Source organism: Myiozetetes cayanensis, unplaced genomic scaffold, assembly GCF_022539395.1.
Source record: "Myiozetetes cayanensis isolate MyiCay16 unplaced genomic scaffold, myiCay2020 scf1, whole genome shotgun sequence".
In the NCBI taxonomy this organism is placed as follows: domain Eukaryota; kingdom Metazoa; phylum Chordata; class Aves; order Passeriformes; family Tyrannidae; genus Myiozetetes; species Myiozetetes cayanensis.
Genome location: NW_026086604.1, coordinates 98,273,631 through 98,299,387, shown reverse-complemented (window position 1 = coordinate 98,299,387; position 25,757 = coordinate 98,273,631). Strand labels below are relative to the sequence as shown.

Below are 25,757 nucleotides of genomic sequence, written 5' to 3'. Positions count from 1 at the left end.
CTTAGCTTTCAACTATTAAAATATCTCCTTGGGGGAGGGAGTTATTTTTTCATCTGTCTGAAGAGCCTGGTTGCAATCAGCTCATGAGTCGCTTCTACTCATAGCTGCTCGCTTTTCCCTTTCTGCTTCTCAGTCTGTTGTTTCACTTCATTCACCGTTTAAAATACAGATCAGAAAACAAAACGGGGCACTTGCCTTCCCTCTAGAGGGGTGTCGAGTGGAAAAATAAATGAAAATGCAGTGTCACACAGATAAAGTGTTTGAAAGGTGGAGGGAGACTGACCTGGTTAACTCTACTGTAGAAGCAGCTGGTTCAGAGGTCAAATCCAAGCTGTGCTAGACTCTGGGCTGTTCTGTGGAGGCTGAGTTTTCATCTCTTGCTTGCCAAGGGTCTCTCACAAAGGCTTGCCCACCCATGAAGAAGCACGGGAAGGAGGAGGAGAAGCTCCTCTGACTGGATTAGTCAGTAGATGTCTGCTCAGATGGGTTATTGTGTGATCCACAAAAGACCTAGATGCAGTCATCTTCAAGGTGGACATACTTAGTGTGTGCTCCTGTCGAGTGCAACAGTCATGGTCAACATTAAGTTAGTTGTGGTAAATAGTAGGAAAGAAGTTGCAATATTATGGTGTCTGGGCTGTTCTCATTTCAAGGCCTTTTGTTTCCACTGCTGGTACCTCACAAACCACTCTGTTGAGCTGTCAGTGCTCAATGGAACAAGCCTCAGACAAAGACATGATGGACCAGTGGGGAGACAAGGAGGCCTGTGGGGACTGGGGGGTCAGTAGCAGGTTCCATGCTGACCACAGAGCGTGGCCTCACGGGCTTAGAGGTGAATGCGGTGTTTCCGAGCCTTACCAGGTAGTGGGAGAGGAGGGACTCCCAGCTCACACATGCTAATGCAGTGAAGACATGCACAGATTCACGTGCAGAGCATCATGCTACACAAGTGTCAGTAGCACTGCACACCTGCTACGATAAGGGAGCACACACACCTGGACTGACAGCCCCTGTCTGTGCTGCTTGCACTGTGCTATCACACCACTACCCTTAACCACACCCTGTGTGCCTGTCTTTCAGCTGTATCACTCCCACCAGCTTGATCTACTTCAGGGTGAATGTCAAGAGGGCAGGAGATGACATGGGGACCCTTGCTCTGTTCGGCTGTGCTCTGTGTTGAGGGTGCAGATGAAGAAACTGTCCTGCGGTGTGAGGTCCAGCACCAGGGCCACAGCATTTCCAGAGCTGAGCACTTCTAGGTGAAGGGCTGGGGCTACAGCCCCCTGATTTGAGATTGGGCCAATGAAGACCTGTATGTTCAAAGCTGCAGCCGGGGACAGGAAGACCTGTGTTTCCATGTGGTAAAGCTCAAAATAATGCCAAATCCTCAGGAAAACAAAAATAGCAGGGCAGTCGTGGTTTGTATCATCCAAAATCAGCAGATGCTGTTGACCTTTAGTCTGTGCTTTAGTGCCAAGGCTGTAAATGAGTTCATTTGATTCATTTAATTGGTTTCTTACTTCAGAAGAGCATGTACCTGAGAGAGAAATGCATTTTGCAAAGCCTGAGAAAAATACAACAGAGATATACAGCATCAGTCAACAAGGCAGGAAAAAACCCACCCCAGAACCCCCCCCCACCCCGTACCCTAAACAGGTGGCACAATGTTATTCCACTCAAACACCAAAGACAGTGGCAACACAAAAATCACCAATAATGCTAAGGCCAGGCCTGCCATGGTCAGGGGTGAAGTAGGGAAAGAGCAGACAGTGTGGGCCCACAGTTCTGATGGAGTTACTGGGCTGGCTAGATGTAAGCAGTGGCATTGTAGGACAGCCTAGTATAATTTTTTTCCTTTCCCAGCTTTTGTGGGCTCGACTGTGTAATCTTCATGCTGCTTTTTCAAAGAGGGAATAATGGGAAGGAGACGACTTGTTCTCTGCAGGCTGAAACACAAGCTATTTGTGTAAGGAACACAGCTTTGTTACATGATTAGTGCAATGGGAGCCCCTAGGCACCACTTCCCAGTACAAACAACTAGTATTAATAACTCATGCTAAAATTGCCTGCTATTTAATAACCTGGGCCTCTTTCCACCCCGAGAAGCACATAACTGCTTTGTGTTCCCACCATCTCTGCCTGTCTTCCCTCACTGGCTTCAGACTGTCCCTGTTCACCTCCCAGGAAAAAAAAAAAAGAGCATGTTTGGGCAAGGAAGAAGGAAGAACTGATGGTGTTTAACAGGAATCTATGTGCCCTATGTCTGTCTGCATACATACAACCTTGCCCGCCCCCCTTTATGGGGTACTGCTCCTGCATCTGATGTGAGGCTGCTCACTGCTGCCATGTCTTGCAGCGTTGGTCCTGTTTCACCCATGTTCTGGGTTCGGAGTGACCTATTTCATGCCCTGCCAAGGAAGCAGCCGCCCTCCCTCCAAGCTGCCCCAGCTGGCTGAGACGTGATAGACCAACACTGTTACTCATGGGTGGGAGGCCCATGTGAGTCACGCTTCCCTTCACCCCACATACGGGGTGGCTGCAGCAGGAGAGCAGGCAGCAAGTGAGCGGGACTGCATCTCCTGCCCGGCTGCGCAAGGCAGCAGCACAGTTGGGCCCAGGCGGGAGAGAGAAGCAGTGGGTAGATCAGATGGTGATGAACCATAAACAGGATCGTTTCCCAGGGGCTGGCTGAGCTGCTCCAGTCTTTGCCAGCAGCACTAGGATGGCTGTCAGGTCTGCAAGGCGGTCTCTAAGCCACTCTGCTCTGCAGAAAAACATTACTAATGTTCCCACGACCAGAGCAAGACAGAAGAGACAAATAACTTGGACAGAACCATGAAACAGTGGCAAAAATCTGGAAGACAGAGGAGGAGAGAGGAAAAAAACAAGAGGGTGGAAAGCTCTATAATGACTGAAAAGAGCCCCAGATGGATACAAACTGAGAAAAGGCCAGAGACAGAAATAGTAGCACTAATTAGCTGAGCTGAACAACCTCATTCCTGCCGTACCTGAGCATCCGCTGCTGTCCTCAGAGCCCCAGCGCTGCCAACCCCATGCTAGAGAGGAGGAGTGGGAGCAAGGAGCTGCTCAGACCTGGATGAACAGAAGTAATTAAGTTCCTATAGCAACGCTTAGTGAAAAATCCCAAAGTGGAGGCACCTATAGGGCTGCGTAGAGAGAGGGTTGTGCCTCCAGGCAGCATACCCTGAGGGAGAACTATGAGAAATGTGTGCTTCCCCATCCTGAGCATGGTTTCCGCTGCACCTTTGCTGCTTGAAAACTTCCGATTTCCATTATAAGAGCAACCAGCCCTCCCAAGCCATAGGAAAAACTCAATTTGCCTATTTTGTCTTCAGGCAGTTTTGCTTTGAAGAGCTACAGCACATACCACACTGCCAAAGCATTGTGGCAATGTTTTCACTGGCAAAATCTTTTATTTGCCTAGAAGGCTTTTGCTGGGAAAGGGCAGATATGTCTCATTCCTGTCATCGCTGACCACTTCAACCTCCGGTCCACTGCTCTCAGTTAACTCCTTTGACTTTGGCTATGGGACCCCACACCGTGACATTGCCTGAATATGGCTTTTGGGACAGAGCTTCAAAGAAGAAATGGTCTGAAGCACCCCATCATCATCCTGCTGTAGAATCTGACCTCGAACTCTCACTAGAAGGTTGCAGATATAAAAGAGGGTTAAAAAAATCCAGTTCATACTGTGGGTGAAACAATCATCAGACACTGAACCCTCAGAGTTGTGGACCTCACTGGCAAATAGGTACCTCTCAGAAGCTCCCTGAAGTGCCTGCACATCAAATTCTTTCTTGCCTGAGCTAAGAGTCTCTTCACCTTCACTGTGTCCCTCGCACTTGTCACTCCTTGGTGGCACACCATCAGTGAGAAGAGGTCCCAGTGCCCATGGTAAGGCTGGAGACTGGCACAACACGAGCCAGAGGTCTATAGGGCTGCAATAAGTGGCAAAGTGTGCTGCAGCATCTGTGGGGATGGGGGTTTGCGCCCTTCCAGCAACAGTAAATATCAAGCTTCCCTTGTCAGCCATGCAGGGAGAAGCAGTGTGGTTAGTCCCCCAAGGCTGTGCTCTTCTGCTCACATCACCCTTGGAGCAGGCAAGCTCCCGCTGCTGACCCAGGCAGCAAGAGCTCTCCTTTGGACACCATTACTAGGGACACACTGTGCCCCACTTGTTTCATTTATTGTAAGGAATTAGAGGAATTCATGTCACTTTGAAGTCTGTGGTGTGGTGTCTCAGTCCCCGCCTGCCATGTGGCCTCACTACAGACTGGCACAGCATTAGCAAGCCCAGTGGCACAGCTCCTACACCTGCTTCATGTCCAGTCCTTTCCTTGCCTTGGATACTTCTCTCTGCCCTTTCCCCCTCTTCTCAAGGCTGGGCTGTAGCACAGGGAAAACCAAAAATACTGCATGCTATTTTTTCCTCTCCTTGGCAGGTTCCTTGGAGATTACTGCTGTTTTCTCCCAATTACAGAAAATGCTTGAAGCTGTGCAGAGGCTCAGCCACACAGACACAGAGGCAGCAATGTCTTTCTTAGCTCTGTGGAGTGCAGTCTTGAACCACTATAGCACTTTTTGCTTACCTTCGTGTCCTGAGACAGCTTAGGTTTCAGTCTGCTGTTCACCTGAGCTCTGCTTGGCATGGACAGCTGGAAAGTGCTGGACTCCAGTTTAGCTGGAGCAGGAGCAGAGAAAGAGAGAGCTGAAACATCAGCCAGCAAAATGTGATAGGGAATCCTCTTGCCCCCCAGCAACCTCTCTGCTGATGCTGAAGCTAGGGCCTCTTCTGTTTGAAACAGGACTGGTGTCTGGGGTCACTTGCTGCAGGGTTGGCTCTATCTTTAGCAGCTCCCATAGTTGCAGCAGCTTATGTGCAAACTCTCTCTACCAAGCTTCGCTTCAGAAGCACTGGTGCAAAATGGTCCCCCATTTTGGAGAAAGCCCAAGAGAATATGAAATCCCCTTGGACTTTTCATTGTGGAGGAGCAGCTGGCCACAAACAAAATCTACAGTCTTGAAGCAAGTAGTGCAGGCTTTGATCTACCCAGTTAAATATGAGCATTGCTGAACTTGATCCTCTCTGTGCATGTTCTCATACAAAGTATTTTCCTTCAGAAGAGTGGGTTGCAGAGCAGCAGGGTTTCTCTTCTCCTGTCCTATACCAGCTGATGAGTTTTATGACAACATTGTCCTGAAAACTTTAGAGGGTTTATCAGTTTTTAATGCAAGCTTCCTTGCTTTAAAAGGAACACTAATGGGCAAATTTAAGTCCTCCCATGCTTTGGTTGGCCTTGTGCTAAACTTAAAAATGGAGAGCCTCAAAACCCCAAACGCTGTTCCCAATGTGCCCTAGATAGTGGCGCCACTGTGTTTGCTGAGTCCATTTCGTTAGTCTTTTGGCTGATAAGTGCTGGTCCACTGGAACAAAAACATCAGATTTAGAGGTAGAAAAGATAAAAGACAGCATTTAGCAATTTTAGAGGTGCCACATGCACTTAGCAAAAGTGGAGCCAGCCCCAGGGCTGTGGCAGCTGGCCTCCAGGGCCAGCTCTTCCTCCTCTGCCCAGGGACCATTTCACGATTTTTGTAGTAGAGGAGGGCTCCAAAAAGCATGTCAGATGCCCTCAGGAGGTGAGCACCACAGCTGCCTCACCATCACTTGTACCAGCATAGCTGGACCTTGACATCTGGCTTTGAGATCCTTCGCCAGGTAGCACAACTGGAACAGGGACCTGAAATGTGCCACCCTGACCCACAACACCCTGACCTTGGGTCTGCAAAACCTCAGCTCCCGCTTAGATCAAGGAAGGCAAACAAATGGCCAAAGTGAAACAATGAAAGAGTTGCCTCCCAGGAAAATCCCTCGACTTCAGTGTGGGTGGTGTGGCAGCACAGCCCCATCCTCATGACTGCTGGGAAGTTGTGGCCCTGCTGTGCAGCTGTGGGAGCCAGGGGCATCCAAGTGATGCTGTTTGAGGAGCACATTTCCTGCCCAGCCTGACCTGCCCAGCCAGCCACTGTCCCCATGATTTAGAGTCAGGTAAGTTCTGGGGCAACTGTGTGGGAGGCCTGTGTGGGCAGCTGTGCTCACAGACACAGGGTTTGAAGGCAGGAGAGAAATGGTTCGCCTTGTCCCTGTCCTTGCACCTGGGAGTGAGTCTGGGTGCCTGGTTTGCACTGCAGTACTGTGCATCATGCTGCCACATCCTGCTCAGCTTCACACACGCCTCCTCGGCTCCATCACACGTTGGCTTTCTGGCTTCTAGTTTATCCTCTTCCAGTTGGGTGTCACCTCTGAGGGCTCAGCAGTGCCCCTGTGTCCCCTGGATATGTGTTATTCCCCTGGGCCACTGTGGAGCTTGCATGGTTGGAAGCACTGGGGCAAGAACCATCTTTGTGCCCAAGGTCCTGAGAATGTATCAGCAGTTCAGTGCTGCCACGCTGTGGGAATCATGACTCACGTGCAGCGCCAGCCTGGCTGCAGACATCCCACTGTGGGCGTGCCACTCCCATCCATGGGCTCTGCTGCCACCACTGTCCCCATGTGAAGGGACATCCTTAATTGACTAACTGGGACTGTAATCCCCACCCTGGCCTGGTTTCTGATTTGCAGCCAAGACATAGACCCATCACCTGTCAAGGCTTCAGCTGCGATGTCCCTAGGGCTGAGACCTCTCCAGCCTCCACCACCACTTTGCTGCTTTCCTTTTTATATGGTCAAACACCAGGCAGGATAAATCCCACAGGAACATGGAAGAAGGTGGTACAAAAGTCTAGCTGGGGACATGAGTGTCATTTTGCTCTGTTGTTGCCCTTCCTCCCTGGAAGCATCCAAACAAGTGAATGAGCCATCCCCAGCAAACCTCCTGTTGCCTTTTAGTAGCAGGAGTAGCACTGGCTCTGCCACCAAGATGAATCTGGCAGCCATATAGCAGCTTCTTGGGCATGCTCTAAACAGTATTCATGGGTGGCAAGTAAGGACAAACACAGCTTTGCCCTTGAAAGGCTGAGTCCAACTACCTGAGCGGGCTGCTGGTCAGCAGAGCAGATTATTAATAGAAACTGCTTTATGTAAAACTTCAGGAGGAGCAGTGCGTTTTCTGCCAGCTCCCAGACTGTCCTGATGGTGGCATTGGCTCTGGGACACAGGACTCGCAGCCAGAGGACCAGCACTGCTCACAGCAATGCCTGCAGCACAGTTTGCAGCCTCTTGCTGAGCTGCAGAGCACTGCCCTCAAAGACAAATCACCAGCCGTGGCCAGCTAGGCTTGGGAAGGCTGATGGGCTGGCAGCCCAAAGCAGTGTGGAGTTTTCCATGGTCAGTTATTGTGCTGGCATGGCCAGAAAGCCGCTATTATTAGATGGCATATGAATCACCTGCACGACTGGAATTAGCAGCCTCAGCCTGAGCTGAGCTGGACACTTATTGGAAAAGCCTCATTTACAGCCCAGGCAAGTGACAAAAGTGGACAGGGCTCAGAGAAACCACTTGCCCAATGCCCGCTTCAGCCCTGGTTGCCATGTCTTCCTGCTCAGTGGGAAGCATCAGCTCTGGGGGTCTCCCAAAGCCCTGATGGTGTGACACAGGGAAGGAATGATCAGGAAAACTACCATTCTGTTCATGCACTGCCAACCCCATGCAAAATATATTAAGAAATGAAACCTACAAGGGATATAATCTTAAATTATGATCTGATGGAGTTGATTAAAAGGTCATAGTCTGACAAAATGTGTTTGAGTGAAATGTGAAGGAAAACACTGAGTTTAGCAGAGTTAAAGCCTAAGGTCTCATGTGCCAGCAGAGAGAGAGGAGGATCTCATGCCTCAAGGCTAGGGTCCAGGGAAGCATTTTGCATTATGTGGGTGAGGAACATGTCAAGTGAGATCTTCCCTCTCCAGCCTCTCTCATACAGGTGAAGAGCTTACAGCTACCATGCCTGTGCCTCAGTCTGGTCTCCAGACATCAACATCTGACACAAGCAGATGCTGAACAGGATAACAGGGATCTGTAGCTCTAGGGCCAAAACTGGCAGATTACTGGGAACTCACTGGGTGCAGCATGAAAGAAAGAAGGGAGGGAGCTGGAAACACATTTGCTTTTCTGGATGGGAAAACACTGACGCCCTTTGATTCCTTTTTTGACTCATTTAAGCTTGGAACTGCAATAAGACAGCCCAGTAAGAAACACAACTTGTAAGAATTGCAGCTGCTAATGTTTTCCCTCAGTCTCCTCACTAGTCATTTTGCCCATGTTGTTCTTTATTTACCCCATTCCAAATGAGAGAAAGTCCAGTCTCCACGTTCTCTTGTATAGTCGTGAATCAAAAGCATCAGCAATAAAGTTCAATCATCAGAGCTGTGCTATGATCTTTGCTTCACCCTGCACTTTTCCTACTGAAATTAAAATAATCCACTATGTCATCTTTTCAAAGGACATGAAATAGAATTTTATATGCATTGCAAAGTCACACCAAGGCACATCGTGAAGAGCGGCGGAGTACACACCATTTCTTATAGCCTAACAAAGGAGCCCTTATTTAATAATGAACTATTACAGCACAGTACAAAGATATGCTTTGTTCAGTGACTAGAAATTGTTTGCAGATTTTTCCAGCCACCAGGAGTTGACAGCTCACTTAGGAAATCAATTCTTAAAGCTAGAGTGCTTACATGCCTGTTTGTCTCTTGGAGCACTGCAAGCCCAGAGCTGCATGGGGTCCAGTCCTGCTCTCTTTTTCCATGGACTGAAATAGTGAAACATTTCTGGATATATTTCTTGAGGAGGAGGCAGATCTGTGGTTTCAGCTCTTTCCTTCACATCACCTTCTGGAAAGCTTAAACCTTCTTAGCCAAAGTGTTGAAAAAAAAGGGACAAGAGGATGAACCTTGGAGTAAAATTGTAGGAGCTGGTTGCTTCGATGTGAGGCAAACATATTGCTTGGGTGTCACAGACATATGAGCTGTGTGGGGTTGATTTTCAGCTTTCTGAAGAAAAAAAAAAAAAAAAGATCTAAAATCCAGACATGATAGAAAGAAATAAGGTGTACAAGGACTGGGGTGATGCGCTGCAGTGAGTCAGCAGCATGAGGAAGGTTTTCTACCAGAGCAGAGCTAGGCACTGCCAGGAAAGAGCTGGAATTTTCTCCCCTTCTAATCTCTTCCTCTAATTCTATTAATAGCCACTAATACCAATCTAGCTATGGGTTGCAGGATCCCGTCACATGCATCTGCACCTCTGGCAAGGGAGGCGATGATCTGGGACAGCTTGTTTTGAACCTACAGAACAGGTCAGATTGTGCCACTTGGCTCAAACACACAAATCACACAGCCAGGTTGTTAATGAATGAGAAGCAAAGATGTTTCTTCTCCATCCCAGAAAGGGATTATGGCCGGAGGGAGGGAACAAGAACGAGCATTCACCCTGGGCTGTGCCAGCAGTCACTCCATCATGGAGGTAATGCAACTACCAGGCTGTTTTCCCATCACGCACCTTTAACCATTTTATTCATCCCCACTGAACTTCTTGTAGAAGGGTGAAGGAGCAGGAGTGTGCTTGGCCCTTTAACTGTGAGTGAAGGCACTTAATGAACATACCTCTCCTTACCTACCAGCCAGCTTTCCCAGAAATATCAAAGCACAGAGCAAGGAGGTGCCTTGATATCAAATCCTTTGGCAGGTTTGAGGACACCAGAACCACAGCTCTGCCTAGCAGCTAGAAAAGGTGATTTCTGAGAAGTCCCAGCACAAAATTGTCCATGAGCATCTTTCTGAGGCTGAGGAACTCAAGTCCTGAGTTCAGAAGAGGTATGAAATTCCAACATCGGTTTCTGATGACTTCCCCTTCTTAGGTCTTTCCAAAGTACACCATGTGCATGTGCAACATATACACACATATGTTCATTTATTTGTTTGACTATTTTTAAACAAATTAACTCACTTTTCTGATTTTTTTTCTGGGAGAAAAACTAAAATCCCCTGTAGCACCAGTCCCTCTCTGTCAGTCGACAACCTACAGCAGGGAGTTGAAAACTTGGCACTTAGCCCACGTGTTAGCTGCAGGTTAGCACTGAGCAGAACCAGTTAGAGAAGAAAAACCTCATGTCTCCGCTGCACTCTGCTTCATTCTGCCAGGCTCTATCATAATTTCTGCATATGCCACCTCTGGCAAATGCAAAAATAGTGTCAATACATAGGCTTGTTGCATGCTGGAACACAGCAGCAAGAAACTTGACAAATGCATTGCCCCATGACAACACTTAAGCTTTTGTTTGTCTTTCAGTGGCGAGAAAGGAGAAAAACTGGAGGAGGAATTGACTTGGAGCAATTCCCTCTAACCATTTATTTACCTTGTGTGCATGCCTCACACTCTTACTCATGGGTTGCAGTCATGGGTACACATAAGGTCTTGAGGGTCCTCAGCAGCAATCCCTCGAGAGAGGAGCTGGCTCATGACACGCTCGAAAGCATTTTTGCTTCATTACTTTTTTCATCAGATAACAATGTAACACAACTTCATCGCTGCTTCTGGCAACTGCTGCGCTTCCTTTCCCCCTGTGTCCCTGACGCACACATCGCATGGGAAATGCTCCTCTGTTTTGACACACAGCTCAGCGCGAGACCAGGCGGATGGGAAGAGGACATTGCACACCCGAGCCAGCAGGAGCAGCAGCACAGGGTGCAAGTAGCCAATGTCCTGCTGGAAGGCCCAAGCGTTTGTGGCACTTGCCCTAAGCGTCCTAGACTCGCAGCTCCACTGCTGATGGTGAATGTTCTTTGCTTCAGGCCTGCCTGGAGGTGTGAGCACTTGGCAGCACCCTGGTGCTCCATGGGGAGATGGGCTCGCTATGCTGAAGTCTGGACTGGAGAGGTAGGAAGGAAAGAGCAGCTGGGAGCAAGGAAGTAACAGTGGAAGTAACGCAGCAAGTTACAGTGGTGTCAGGAGGGCAGTAACTTCTGCCTGCAAATAGAAAAGCAGAGGTACCTGATCTGGTTCAAAACAAACACAGTCTTGGCACTAGGACAATATCTCATGGTGATTTTTACAGGCATTTTTCTTAGGCTATTTCCTCTCCAGCATTGCACGCCTTTCCACAGTGAAATCAACTACAGCTGAGCCAGTTTACCCCATTCTGCTGTGGTTACTTGGCATTTGCTGGTAGTGCCCTCGTCACAGCTTGGCCCTTTGGTCCAAGATCAAATTGTTTGGTTTGGACACCAGATAAAGGATGGGCTTCATCTAACTTTACAGACCTGCACAGCCTCTTTACTGCAGCTCCTTTTAAAAGCAAAGAAGAGGAATGGGCAAGATTCGCTTGACCTATTTTAGACACTGAATTGGAGAGGGGGTGACTCATAGCTGTGCCTGTTTCCCCATATTCTCCTCCATAAAGGGAGCCTAACATGACTAGCTCAGATGGAGGCATCTATGTTTAGTCAGATGAATCCCACCCAAAGAGACTGCAGCTGCTGGAAGAACGTGAGTTTTCCCATAATCGCTTCCCTTCCCAACAGTTCTGGGGCAGAGAGAATTATTTGAGCTGATGAGTCCTTGAAGGATTCCTTGAAAATTACGCAAAATCTGCTCAGAAGGATGTGTGTCTGCTTGCATCAGGCCTAAACGTGGCTCAGTGGACTGTGGAAGTTGTAGGCAACAGGGCATTCAGAGGGCAACACAACACTGACATTATCACTCACTCTGCAAAAAGGCAGCCTTAAAATGGAAAAAACAAAGACAGTAACAGAAGGAGCATCCAAGACATCTCCTGGGTTTGGACAGCTACTAAGTTGGCCGCATCCCAAGAGAAACAACTTCCGCTCTGTCCCCTGGCTCCTTCCCTTACCTCTGCCTTCTTCCTTTCCCTCTGCTTTCTTCAGTCATCTCCCTCATGAATAAAAACTTTTGGGAGGCCTATTTCCTTGCACCTGTTTCAGCTGTGATGTAACTGTGGTAATAACTCAACCACTGTTAGATGGAAGGTTGCACTTTTTTTTTTCTAGTTTTTTTTTTTTTCTTTTGGTGCATTTTATTGCTTTATGGTTCTTTTTAGAGATGGGCTTGGATCAGAGCTCCACAAGAGGAACACTTCCATGACTTGAGAAGGTCTGAAGCAGAAGTCAGATCCCTTCATCTCAGCTGGCCTTCCTTTTGCTAAAGTGTGGATCCAAAACCCAAGGTCCAAAGTTGGAAAAGTTCAAATACAAGCTGCAGTACAAACTCTGTAGGTGAGGCCAGTCTCTGGCTGTGGTGTGACGAAGCAATGTGCAAAGACTTAAATTCTACCATAGCATGAAATACCTTTCTGCAATCCTTGATGGGAAAGAAAGTAATTAAGGAAGGTTGGGAAAGCAAAATGCTGCCTCGGTTTCCAGAAGCAGTAAATGAAACAACACAGAGATTAAAGTTAATGTCAATAATACTTATGATGATGTAGGAGTCCTGTCCCAGAAATACTACCTAGATGGCCCTAATCTCTCTCATGTCTTTTAGTCACAGAGAAAACTGCATATTTGGACCTGTTGTTCAGTATGACTAGATGCTTTCTACAAAATCATATTTTGACCCCCCAGCTCTCATGACTGAAAATGAGCCTGCTGTGACCAACCGGCAAGAGCTCCTGTGCTGCACAGGGCAGTCAGCAGCACCGGCACTGAGCCTGAAGGCTTCAGACAGACCAAGACACCAAAGTCCTCTGAAAGCAACACTGTTCAGTGCCTCATGTAAAGACTAGAAGAGACCGAAGAGGGGAACTGGCTCATGCAATGTTACCAAGTGATTTTGCCAAGTGATTCTGAGGCCACACTGCAGGGCAATGCTCAGCAAGTCCTCACAGATGTGGCAGCCACAGGCAGGACCATAGGTAGGTCCCAAGGAGAGAGAGATGTACTGCCAGCTCATACCTTCCAAAGCATTTACCCCCATTGATATCCAGTGCTTCCAGAGATACCAAAATGCACACTGCATGTAGCCCAAATCTTAAAACTGAAGATTGGACAACACCACTGTCTCAGCAAAGAGCATCAATGAGCACACTGAGGGAAATGCAGATTATTGTTTGTGTTTTCTGCTTGTTGGTTGTTTGGGGTTTTTTTCCCCAGCACCATGACAGAAAGGAACAGAAATGAGAATTCAGAGACGATAATCCCAATCAAACTTTATATACTCATGCTGAAGAGTTTCTGTCCTGCAGACCCAGGCATATCTGTAAAAGCAACCCCCTGAGGTGATTTTACCATCTCCTGCCTGCTTAGCATTATCCTCCATTAAGAAGTAAGGTTTCATGTCACAGCTGAATTAGAGTAACTTTAGTGACCCCTCACTGCAATGCTGTGATCCAGCACTACAAAGACATACCAAATCTTGCCTTAGAAAAGTTGACTGGGTTGCCCTCTTTCACCCTTGCATGATAAACAAGCTTTTATATTACCCAGTCACCATGTCAGTGGTCCTCCATGGTGTTTCCTTGTTCTCACTGAGGTGTGGACAAACAGCGAGAACATCATCTGGTGCTGCAGCCCAGATTCTCCTGCTGATGCTTCTGCCACCCCCCAGTCCTATTACTTGCTTCTAGGTTCCCAGAGTTAGCTGAGCTCTCTTATCTGCATTGAACCAGCAGCTTTTGTGGAGGTAGTTACCACAGTGACCCCATAATCCTGTTTTCCAAAGTAGAGTCTCCTGTCCTGTAGGTACTGCGTGAACTCTTTGTTCCCAGACGTATTACTTTTCATTTAGCTAAATTAAAACACATTTTCTTGGATTGTGACCATTCAGCCAGCAATTCCAATCCCTCTGTAACAGTAAACTATCCTCACCATTATTTACTGGGCTGCAGGTGGACAGACTGAAACACTAGATCTGCACAGGCTGCCCCCATTCAGCTCAATGGACTGCTTTACAATAATGACAACTATTTTGGTGTCCAGGGAAAAGATTATTTCATGACTGACTCTTTCAGCTGAAATATTCAGCTCTTTTGAGATTTGGGAGCACATTTGGGATTGCTGAAGGAGTAGCATCTTTTTCTCCACAGCCTGTCTCATCATTGAATGATAACCTCTCACTGCCTCCCCCTCTTCATTTCCTCTCTATGTAGAAAATCGCAGATAAGAAAGAGAGAGAGAGAGAAGGAAAACAGATTTACTTCATTAGTTTATGCTCTGAGTCATGCAATGACAGAGCCACTGAACCAACATCAACCCCTTCCCTGTCCACCCCACCACAGCTGCATCCTAGCCCAAAACAGGTAATGGAGAAATGGCCAAATGGAGAAACTGAGGCACAGGAAAGGTGAAAAATCAATCACCTTCCATGCTAATGCACACAAGCTGCTGCAGTGAGGTTTCCTTTACAATATAACAGTGCCTGGTAAAATGTAGGAAGGTAGAGGCCTGGAAGACCTCTCCGTGGCAACTTCAGTGCTCTAAATCAATTACAGGGAAATTACATACATTTATTGAATAAATACTTTTCTTATTGTGTCCTCTCTTTGTCCATAGCATATCTAATATGCCAACAGGATAAATACTCTTTCCATGCAACTCCAGTAAGGTCAGTAAATCTATCCTAGGAATGAGTTTGACTACATTTGGGGCAGAGATACCCTGAAAAATCATTACTGCCAACAGCTCTGGCTCAGCATGCAGGCACATCAGCTCTTTTACCCTCCCTGTGCTGCATAGCCTGAATATCAGACATCTGAAGAGACGACACAGCTTTTCAGCTCTTCTCCTGGGCTATGGTACAGGGGAGCCATACAGATCATGAAAATCAAACAAATCTAAGTGTTTTGCCAGAGGTCAGTTGCTGTCCCTGTAGGATGAACCACTGGGTCAGGGAACTCACCCTCCATGATAGAGCATTAAGCAACTTTCCAGGAAAATCACTCTCCTATGACTGCATCCAAACCACAGCGTTAGCAAGAAACACTCAGCCTTATAGAACAGGCTTTAAACAGACCACACTGCATGCACTCAGCTACAGAGATGCACCATAGCCATGGTGTGTGTGGCTTACCACCTAGTCTCTTATCCCTCAGTTTACTGAATCAGAGGCTGGTGTTGTCATAGCACATGCAGCAGAGGCCACTGGGCCACACACACATACCTTTCTTGTGCACGTTGCCTAAATCCCACTGATCAATGACTTCCTGCATGGTTACTGGAATGCTGTGGGAAGAGGCATATAAAATTCCCTGCTCTCATTTAGCCCTCCTGTCAAAGCTAGAGAAGTCCTGGCCCAGCTTCAGCTACAAAAACATATGAAATATATCAGCTGAGGCTGAACAGAATAGAAACTGATGGCCAGTCCGGATATTGCTGCTATTTCACTGAGAAGTTCTACTTCCGAAGCCGGTGCAGATGATTCATTCGAAAGCCCAGGTGCTCAGGCCCTCAACAGGTACTATGGTAAGAGGGGTCAAAGCCAGGATAAAGGTTAATCACTATAAATCCACTATCTATGGGCATAACTTGCCACTGGTTAAAACACCATGAGAATGATGAGAAGTACAATTCATTTTGTACCATTTGTAATTTTGTCTTCTTTTCATGGCTCCATCTTGGGCACTCATGATGAAGTAACCAGAGAATTGCATGAAGAGTGGAAGCCCTATTTTGCAAAGGATTTCCAAATTTTGATATCTGGCTTGATTTTAAACATGAATGGGAAACAAAAACATTCTCTTGCTGCTAATGGGGGCCTGATTAAAAAAACACAACAATGGAACAACTAATAATTATTGATTCCTTCAGCTCTATGATAATCAACTTGAAACACTGTAAAGCAACCCAAGTGCAAGACATTAGATGGTTAATGCCTTCAGAAAATGAGTTTCTTTATAACACATAAGTCTGAGTGAACAAAACAGAGACACAAAACACATTGCTCACAAAAAGTTCAGCCTTCAATAGAAACATAGAATTTTGGGAGATGGTGAAACTTTCACAGGCTCAGCCTCCACTGAAAGAGGAAAAGAAAACCCATACAGTTGCTTTTTTTTTTCACTTTCTAGGCAGTTTAAAAGTTGGGTTTTCCTATTCACACCAAGCACTGTTTGCACGGAAACAACTGTAGAGAACTGCTAACTAGTAAAAGAAAAGACCGCCCAAAATTTCTGGTGTGATTGTGAAGTAAAATGCCTACATAGATCTAAAAATCAGTAAAATACTTATGCCATTTTCAAACAAAACATGTATTTGGGTTTTTCTCTTACAAGCTCATATAACTAATTCATAGTTTTATTTGACTAGAAATATTTTTCAGAAGATAAATGCAAGACAAAATCTTATTCTGCAACTGGATAAGTTTAATTGTGTGTATTGTAATAGCATGTGCTAGGAAGAAGCCTAATCTGAAACCCCAAGTTTGTAGGGCTGGATTTTTGTTGTAGTTATTGTTGTTGTTGTTAAAATGTTGAAAGGTGGTGCTCACTGGGTCTTTCATAACAGCTTAGAAGTTGGGTGTACAAAGATATTAATTCAGAAATGCACTTTAATAAACCACTTAGCTGTTGTCAAGCAGCACCAAAGCTGTTCAGGTTCTTTAGGTAGGTCAAAGAAACAGGAGAAAAGCTTCAAAAAGTTTCATCCATAGTATATACTTTTTTATAATCAAAGCATTTTAATTGTTTGTGTCAAAGGTACCTTCTGCATCTAAAAGGGTGCAGGAATGCCAGGGTGGGGATGAAAAAGAAAAGTACTCAAGCAATAGTGACAGATTTCTCTTTTTTTTTTTGAGCATGAAAATAAAGGCAGGAGGAAATAATGGGGCTGTGTTGGCTGGTATGAAGCTGGTGGTGTTTGTGTTGCTGAATATATGTTGCAACAGGAAGCCTTATATCTCAGACTAAGGGGTTTCAATCTTCCCAGTCATAGTTTCTGGATGATTTTAAATTAGTAACTCAAGGCAAGTAGAGAGGAATCTGAAATTTGGCATAATAAAAATGAACCAAGCTGATCTGATAATTAACTCAAAGAATGGACAATTCCTTTCAGATGCTTACATATAAATTCTGCAGGTTGGTATAGCTGGCAAGATGAAATGAGACAAATAATGGCATTGGGCTGGATGAAAACCTTCAACACCAGGATGTCGAGATGTTGTTATCTCATCAACAATGGAAGAAGCAATAAGACAAATGTGTTCTGAGTGCCATCATCTTCTGGGGACTCATTCAGAGCAGAAAATCTTGAATTTGGGTGACTGCTGTCCTAGAAGAAAAACAAGAAGAAACACAGGGAGCTCTCAGGATCACTTGGCCAAGGAAAAGAAAAGAAAAGGCTGATTTATTTCTTCAGCAGTTGTTTTTATTTTACAAGGTAAAGAAAAAAAATACTGGTTGTTATAGGCGGATTGAGTTTGAGGCAAATATTCAGGTCCCATTCATATCACTGTGAAACAATCTAGAGTTTCTAAAACTATCAGATAATACCTACACAGCGATTACACACAGAAGAAGACGACTTTACGATGGACTCCATTTAGGCAGATAACAACTGGTTGATTCCCGAGCTGGAAATCACAGGATTGCAATGTGATTACATTCTCTATGGGCAGAGAAATTTGAAAGTAGTGATTAATATACCCAACTGTTGTATCAAAAAGGTAAAAAAAGTATCGAAAAAGTTCTGAAAACTACATCAAATTTAGTTAGGATGAAATATCTAAATAGGAAAAAAAATTAATGAAAATTATGCAGGCATAATAAAAATAAAAGTTAATAACATTAATATTAATTGATAGTTGATCCACCTCCCTTCACATTCAAGCTTGAAGCTTAAGCTAAAAACTTACTCAAATTCATCAGCAACTGGAAACTACTAACTAAATAAGTAACAAAGAAGGAGGAAAAATTAAAGAATATTGATGTAATTGTGAAATGCAAAAATGCAGTAAGGGAAGCTGTGGACCTTGATGGAAACAGTGCTTCAGTGGAGAACATATTCAGGTTTTCCATATTTAGGAAGAACAGGAAATTTCAAAATATGTTAAGAACGAAAAGTAAACCTAGGAAAACTGGTAATGTTGATGCAGAAAAGGCTGAAATAGTTACTTATTACTTCTGTATTGGAAAGAAACGGCAAGGAATTTATCTTATATGAGAAGGTTAATTATCTTCCAGTCCATTAAGAACAGGATAACTTTTAAAATTCAGCAGAGTCATCTTCTACCTGAGAGCTGTGCCAAAGGGATTTCAAGAGGCATCCTGAAGAGAGCTCAGAGCTTCAGAAATACCATGTAATACACACTTGGGCTGTAGGTAAGCAGAAACCCCCCAGGTCTTTATTTCTCTGCCCTGGGCTGGGAGCAGGAGGTGGGCTGGATAAGGCAGTGCGGGATAGGGGACAAGCAGGGCACTGCAGCCTTGCTCCCTGGCCCTTGAGTACTGGCTGCAGCTGCAAGGCATGACTGCCAAAGAAGCATTAAAAACCTGCCAAAAAACAACACAATAAATGGTAAAACTGCATCTGAATTAGAGACTTTTGGAAAGGAGTTTATTCCTATAATCACAAAGAAGGTTCAGAGGTGTCTCAATTTCTGCATGAAAGACAGAAACAGTCCTGGCTAAATCTTTCTCCATCCAGCAGAGAAGGCCATCACAACAGTACAAGGAGGAGGACTTAAGCCCAATTAAATGAGAGAGCTGGCACCAGGTCTTAAGAATGAGGGTGAATAAATTACTTAAAGAGGTTGTGGATGGCTCTGTTTCTTGATGTTTTCATTGGCTTCAGCAAGGATGGATTTCCCACCACCAACTGTGGTCAGCTGAGTCACTCACCCAGTCTCTCTATCCTCTCCCTGGTCCATGGAGAAATATAAAAACTCCTGCAGGGGATGATGCAGTGTGCCTAAATTAAGCATCTACTTTGAAATACCTTCTGGATGGACCCACCCCTCTCTTTCTCCCCTTCTTTCACTCTCTCTCTATACATCTCTCTTTCTCCCCCCTCCCCCTATCCCCACTCCCTGATTATCAAAGAATCCTAGGGAGACCAGGTGTGTAGCAGGTAAGCAATTGGGTAGCACCAAATTTCTCTCTACTTTCTGTAGAAAGTCCTGTACAGAAAAGCCAGTGCAACAGGCTCTCTCAAGGTCACCATTTGGGCACTGGTGAAAGTGATACATCTGGCCATCCTTAAAGATCCAGAAATGACCTGTATAATTCAGAAATTGAATAAAGCACTTGCCCCAAACAGGTCACAAAAACCCCCATAGACTTGAATTTCTTTATAAAGTATTTGTTCAGTATTGCAGACTAGCAACTATTTGATTTGCATGGGTTGCTTCCACCTCACAAATGGCTCATATCACAGGGAAAGTAAAAAGCCATAAAGCAATCAGTACCTTCAGTAAATAGGCAAACTCAGTCTTATAAACACTGAGGTAGAAACAATTTTTGCAACAAAAATCTTGAGTTAGACAGAACAAGGTCTAATTGTATTATTTATTTATATCCAGGTAATAAAAACCTACATTGGTGGGGGGATTGGACTAGATGATCTCCAGAGGTCCCTTCCTACCCTACAAATTCTGTGATACTGTGAGAAAACCTGGACTGTTGACTTGTCTGTGTTTTGGTTTGCTTTCAGAAGGGACATGAAAAGACACTTTGTTTTCCCCTCTTATTAACTCTCTATGAGTAGCGGTCATTTTTCTCCATCCCTGCGAACATGTATGTGTCTTCCTTTACAGAGGATTTGCCAGATGCATTTTAATTTATTCCACCTGGCACCTGCTAAAGTGCCATTTATCAGCTGACTTCTTCAAAACTGCATGCTAAAGATGTGTTGCAGTCCATCACTGAATTTGGTAAAGAAGTCACAACTGAGCAGCTTTCCAGCTACTGGCTGCCCAGGTAAAACCTGAAAACCTCAGCAGGCCCAAATGTACTATGTGCCACACTGACAAGCTTGAAGGGGGGCAGTGGGGGTTGGGAGTCTCTGTGGCTCACAGTGCATGGAAGAGAGTCCAGATACTCACACTTGTGGATTGTTCTTAAGGACCATCTGCACATCGTAGGCAGGAGGTGCATGTTTTACGTGTGGCCCTTGGAAAGGTGGCCTCGCTCTTTCCTTTCCTCCAGTCTACATTCACTGCTTGCAAACCTCTTTTTTCTTGAGTTGTAGTTGAAGCATACAGCTAGTTAAGGCTAAGGGCTTTGTCTCTGTGCTAAAAATCTCAGTGATTTTGTTCCCATCCATTTCTAAACTGGTTTGGTTAAACCACTGAAAATTCCAGCGGGAACACTTGTTTGGTTGATTTTTGGTTAGCCCATCCAGGTTCCCAGTTGATTAAAGCTACACTAAATTAAGCATAGTGCAAAGCTGTGCTAGGAGGATGCAATTTGAGCTTGCTCTCCTTCAACTAAAGTGGTTTACTAGACTAGAGTTGTTCATTCATGGGAAAAAAAAATGTAACATGTTCCTATGTACACTCACAGTGGAGAGCCGCAAAAACATTTTGTCTCTCATTCTTAGTCTCTCATTAAGGGCCGCGCATTGATTATTTATTTATTTCTAATTTAGCAACAGCAGTAACACAAATTACCTCCTTGACCCGAGGTAGTTGCCAAACGTTTAGTTCAGAACCAATTTCAGTGCTACTGTAATCCCCTGAACTGGAGAGCTGGAGCAGAAGTAAAGCTGAGCCAACCTGAAATTATAGCTGCACAAATGGCGCCAATCTAATTAAGTTATGAAAAACTGTCCCTCTGGAGATGAGTCTCCTGCAGCTCACAAGCAAAAGGTGGAGAACATGTGAATCTGGCCACAAGCCTTAACTGTTGACAACCCAGCTTACAAAGCATCTGTACACATGCCCTTTGGGAAGAAAGATAAGTGGTACTCTGGGGAACTACATATTTGTTTAACTCTTTGTTCTGTACTTGTCCAGGCAAAGAGAAAATGTTTCATATTATGCTGAATACCATCTCAGATTCTGGCAGGATTACTTGTCAATATTATTACAGCCTCTTCAGTTACAGTGCTTCAGCAATAAAGTAGTTAGACTGGCTTTGAAATACAGAAATTCAGGCAATACAATCACACTATGAAAGAGTGCTCATTAGCCTTTGGCTGACCTTGAAAAATTGCGTTTCTCTCCAATTCTTCCACAAATTGCCTTTAAGGAGACCTCCTTAGTTCTACCAAGTCACAAGGTTCGACTGTGTGACTCATGTTTTTTAGCCACTCTCTCACGATCAGAAGGCATGCTTGCCTTTTACATGCAGCCACAATTGCTGCAAGGAGGATACATAAAAATGCTCCGACAGCCTTTTAACAGAGGCATGTTCTTATTTGTTTAGGATTTTTTTTTTTTTCCCAGCCTCAAAAGTTTCATAATGAAACAGTTGGTCTTATAAAAAGTGTCACTCATCACGTCAAATTTTATGTCTAGGTCACTGTACGGACTTTGTCAGATTGTGACAGGGCGTGGTCCTAGCCGAGGAAGCTGAAGTATAATCAGATATGTCTCGGGGCATGAGCTGGCTCTCAAAGGGATGTGTTCTCTTGTTTGAGACAAATACCATCACCACAGACTTCCTCCAAGATCTGACTGTTGAACCAGTAGGTCAACCCATATCCTGAATCTGTGCCTCTGCTAACAACAGCCCTTACAGCTTATGAGAGGTCCTCCAGCTGAGCACATGAGCAAAGGAGGGGAGCTCAGTTCAAGGTGCACCTTGTCCCAACAAAACAAGTTTCAATGACTCCATGGTGAAAGTCTCCAAAGTTCTGTTTTCAGCAGAACGTGGCACTGTTCTACAACAGCTGGCATAATTACCTGCCTGCAGAAAGGCTGCAGCCAAAGGTTGCTCAGCCATTCTTCCGTTCCTGTTGCATGGCAGATGATGGGGCCGAGCAGGGTCAGAGATGGGGAAAAGCACTGCGTGAAGGAACTGCAGCTTGGGTATCATGGCTCACCCAAGGAGCTGCAGCCTGTCTGAGGAGCCTGCCACAGCTGACTCAGAGCATGACGGCAGACTGATGTGCTACACCTGTAATGCCACTGGCCACGGGGCTGTCAAACAGCATCCTTGCTGAGCAGTGCCTGCCACGGAGCATTATGCTGCTCACCTCTCCTCATGGTAGCATCACTGCCAGCACTGCTGCAGGAGTGGTCACTCTTTCTTGCACCCAGGCGACTTCGCAGCGTGTGATGCTGGATGAAGCAGCTGCGCAGGTCTAATTCCACCCGAAAGAGGGCAGTGGTGCTTGCGGACAAACAGACACACAGTCAAGACAGTAGTTTACGCTCCAGCTGCTCGACTTTCCCAACCAGCTGACAGAAACTCCCCAGTTCTTGGCACAGGCAGAGCAATCCACAGAGTTCTGTCTTTCACACACTCTTAGCCTCTGCTCTCACTTCCTCTCTTTGACTCATTAGTTGTTTTGCCATAATTTCTCTTGAAATACAAGGCAAGATATCACATGGATCCATCCATGCCAGTGCTGAGTGCCCCATACCAGATGCCTCTGTGTTACCCCCATCTATCAGTTATTCAGCTGCCAGGCAGTACACGTCTTCTGCAGAAGCAGCTTTTCAGATGAACTGTGGTTTGGGTGTAGTCGGGAATGGAAAATTGGATGCACTGCAGTTCATGACAATCAGGCAATGTTCAGAAGCTTGATGTCACAGGAAACCACCGATATTGTGAATAATTCAGAGCAATTAGAAAAATCCCCATTATAACCAACTGGTTTTCCCCTGTTGTAGCTGCTATGTGTTTTCAAGCCTGTTCATCCAACACCTTCACTCTCACCTTTGACAGGTGTGGGTTACAAAAAAATATAATCAAACCTAAGCACCTGCCATTAGCCTTTTCTGCCTACCACCCTCATCATTCAGCCACAGAGCTGTGTGGGTTTCCGTGGTTGTAAGCCAACACATGTCACAGACTTGAAGTGGGGAGAGACGTTCGCTTTGTTTCCCAGCATCAGAGAGTTTCTCAACCTGGCAACCTCTGCTGTGCTGAGGTTGTTCAGTTAATGCTGTTTTCTTGGCTCCCATGCTAAAAACACCAGACATACTAGCAGCAGCCAAGGTATTAACGACGAAAACAGCAGCAAAGACAACAGCAACATAAGCATAGCTCATGAGCTTAGCTTTTTTAAATGGTAGAGGATCTGCACAGCCTCTGGGAGCTGGACCCAGAGCAAAAACCACAGCCAACTTTACCCTCCTCTACTGCTCCTGACACTTGGGAATGACCCTGCTCCAGATCAGCACAGCCTTTTATAGGATGGGGCAAGCATGAGTAACACCTGAGGGGCTTCAAGTCACTGTCTAGTGAGAGAACCCTTTCAGAAAGTGTTTTCTAGGTAGGAATGTCACCTCCTCACTGACAAAATTCAGATACTGTCTTTAACACTGTTTCTTGCACTGACAGAAACCAGTAGAGCAGGGTCAGGTCTTTAAATCACAGATTTACCTGCTCTGACATTATCTGATTGTATTGCATGCACAGAACTAGCTGCCCTAGCATGGGCACGAGGTACTTCTGGGGTACCTGGCAGAAACTCAGGCATCAGCTTGGGCCTGGGACTTGCCCTCTACTGGCACTCAGAAGGACAACATATGACATTTAAAAGGTGACTGTATTCTTGCATTGAGCTAGACTGTCATCTAAGTAAAGAGCAAAGTCTATCACACTTCCTGGCCATCCCCTTATTTCCTGAGGCTGCCTGGACACACAAACCTCTAAGTAAAAACCAAAAACCTTATTTTATCTCTTCAAGGAGAAAACTCCACTTATGCCCTTAGAGTAAGACCTACCACCCTTAGTGTCACATGGTGCAGACAATCGAGCTAGTACAGCTGCTCAGCATGGACCCATGTGGAGGGACTCTGTAACTCTTGAAAGAAAAGTCAGGTTATTAGTACTGCATGCAAGACAAGAAGTCCTGTTCCCCAGTGGCTCTGTAATACTCCCAGATTTGGAGCTGGTGTTGGAGGGCTGCCAGTAACTGAGGCAAGCATTGCATGATATTGATCTTCTCTCCAATGGCTGTATTACTTGATTGCACTTACCAGTAGATATCTGCAGGGCAGAACTTCAGCTTGGTCTGCAGCTTTAAAAATGTCAGAGATAAAGACCTATGCTTGCTTTTATTTCTGATTTTTAAGCGCACATGGTTAGATGTGCCTAGTGTCCACTTACTCTCCACTTCACTGCAGAGGTGATCGAATCAGGACAAGGACCCTCATAGGCAGTATGATGCAATATGGAAAATCTGTGCCTTTTTCTCCAGAGGGAAAAATTATTGCTATTGAGTGCTGGGAGAAGATGAGCAATGTCAATATTACTGCATTTGGAAAAATGCAAATATGAAATTCTTTCCCAGTGAATAGTGACAGTACCGTGCTATGTAGAAATGTAGGGAATTAGACAGTGTCATCCCATGTGATTTGTACATACTTAAGAGGGAATTAAATCCTTGTGAATCTATTCCGTTTTACAGATGTTGAGGCCTGATTTGGCTTGCTGATGTGCCACTTAGACGTGGAGGGAACTCCACTGAGACCTGTAGAGTCATTAAACACTGACAGAAGAAAGCGGAGACTCAGATGCTGCCACCCTACTTGCCATGCCAAGAAACAGCAGGCATTTCCCAAACACTTCTTCCATTTAGCGATAGCAGCAGCACTGGCAAGGTCTTCCGTGATCTGCTTTGCCCATTAGCTTATCCATGGGCCCATGGGGGACCATCTCCAGGAGTAAGAGGTCAGTAGTTTATCCAGACCTGTTTTGGTTTTGTGCCTCCTTACAGTATTATGAGGATGTCAGCATCTGTATTCTGCCATTTACACTTCATCCCAGCTTACAGACTTTGTGAGGGTCCTCTCTTTGCTGTACCATTTGGTGCCCAGATTTCTCTTCCCTCTTAAATTACTGTCATATACTGCAGTCACTTTAATGATTTAATGCTGAAAGGCTTTGTTTCCGGTATCCTAATTGCAATATACCCCGTCATAATCATTATCACCCCCACTGAGGGATTGCCTTTCCACCACATACTGGGCCATATGTTCTGATTTACAGTGGTGCTATGCCCCTGACCTCCCTTTTCATTTTTGCCCTCAAGAGAAAAGTCAAAGCAATATTCTTTAAAGTAGGCCTTTCTGAATGTGCAGAGACCAGAGACATTAGGACTGTGAGCCTCCCTCTGTGTGCAGAAAGGATTGCAGCATCATGCAGAAGAAGCTAAACACATCAAGTATACAGGGTGCAAACCATGTCGAATGCCAAGAACAGCCTTTGAGCAAATGGCAGTCTGAGCATCAGCTTTCCACCCCCATGCATAGAGGGAGGGCGGAGCAGACCAGACTGGGATGGGAATGTGGTCTTATCGTGAGACTGTGGGTTTTACGTGCCTACTGATTTTACTCATGCAGCCACGTTGGGTCTCCCTGTCTCCTTGCACTTGATTAACTTTTAGAGAGGGAGTAGGTGTAGGGATATGCAAAAAGCTAAGTGTGGGCACACTGTGGGGAGGATCCATAAATCACTCATGATTTATGCTGTTCCCGAAGAGCAATTTGGCAGCCTTGCAGCCATGTAGCCAGGTGTCCAGGCTAGCCCTTGTGAAGGCAGGCTTGCAGTTTTTTCTTTTCTCAGCCCTGGAATCAAGCCATGGGTACTGGGAGAAAGGATTGGGTTTCCTTTTTGTTGTTTTGATATTTTCCTATGAACCCACCCAACTTTGCAACATTACAAAATGATGCTGCTTTTTTT

At 45.5% G+C, this 25,757-nt stretch overlaps 2 protein-coding genes across 2 annotated transcripts in view; one reads left to right on the top strand and one right to left on the bottom strand.

Moving 5' to 3' along the window:
• Window positions 1–25,757, top strand: part of EGFR (epidermal growth factor receptor) — a 1,326,436-nt gene that overhangs the window by 1,229,960 nt on the left and 70,719 nt on the right. The gene's annotated exons all lie outside the window — the stretch shown is intronic.
• On the bottom strand, window positions 1,054–24,996 carry LOC126648616 (uncharacterized). Its single transcript, XM_050331920.1, has 6 exons — window positions 24,989–24,996; window positions 22,099–22,235; window positions 4,611–4,702; window positions 3,712–3,928; window positions 3,009–3,056; window positions 1,054–1,564 (listed from the first exon to the last, which is right to left on the bottom strand). Exons 1-6 carry the CDS (start codon window positions 24,994–24,996, stop codon window positions 1,122–1,124), a joined length of 945 nt encoding a protein of 314 aa, XP_050187877.1. The 3' UTR covers window positions 1,054–1,121.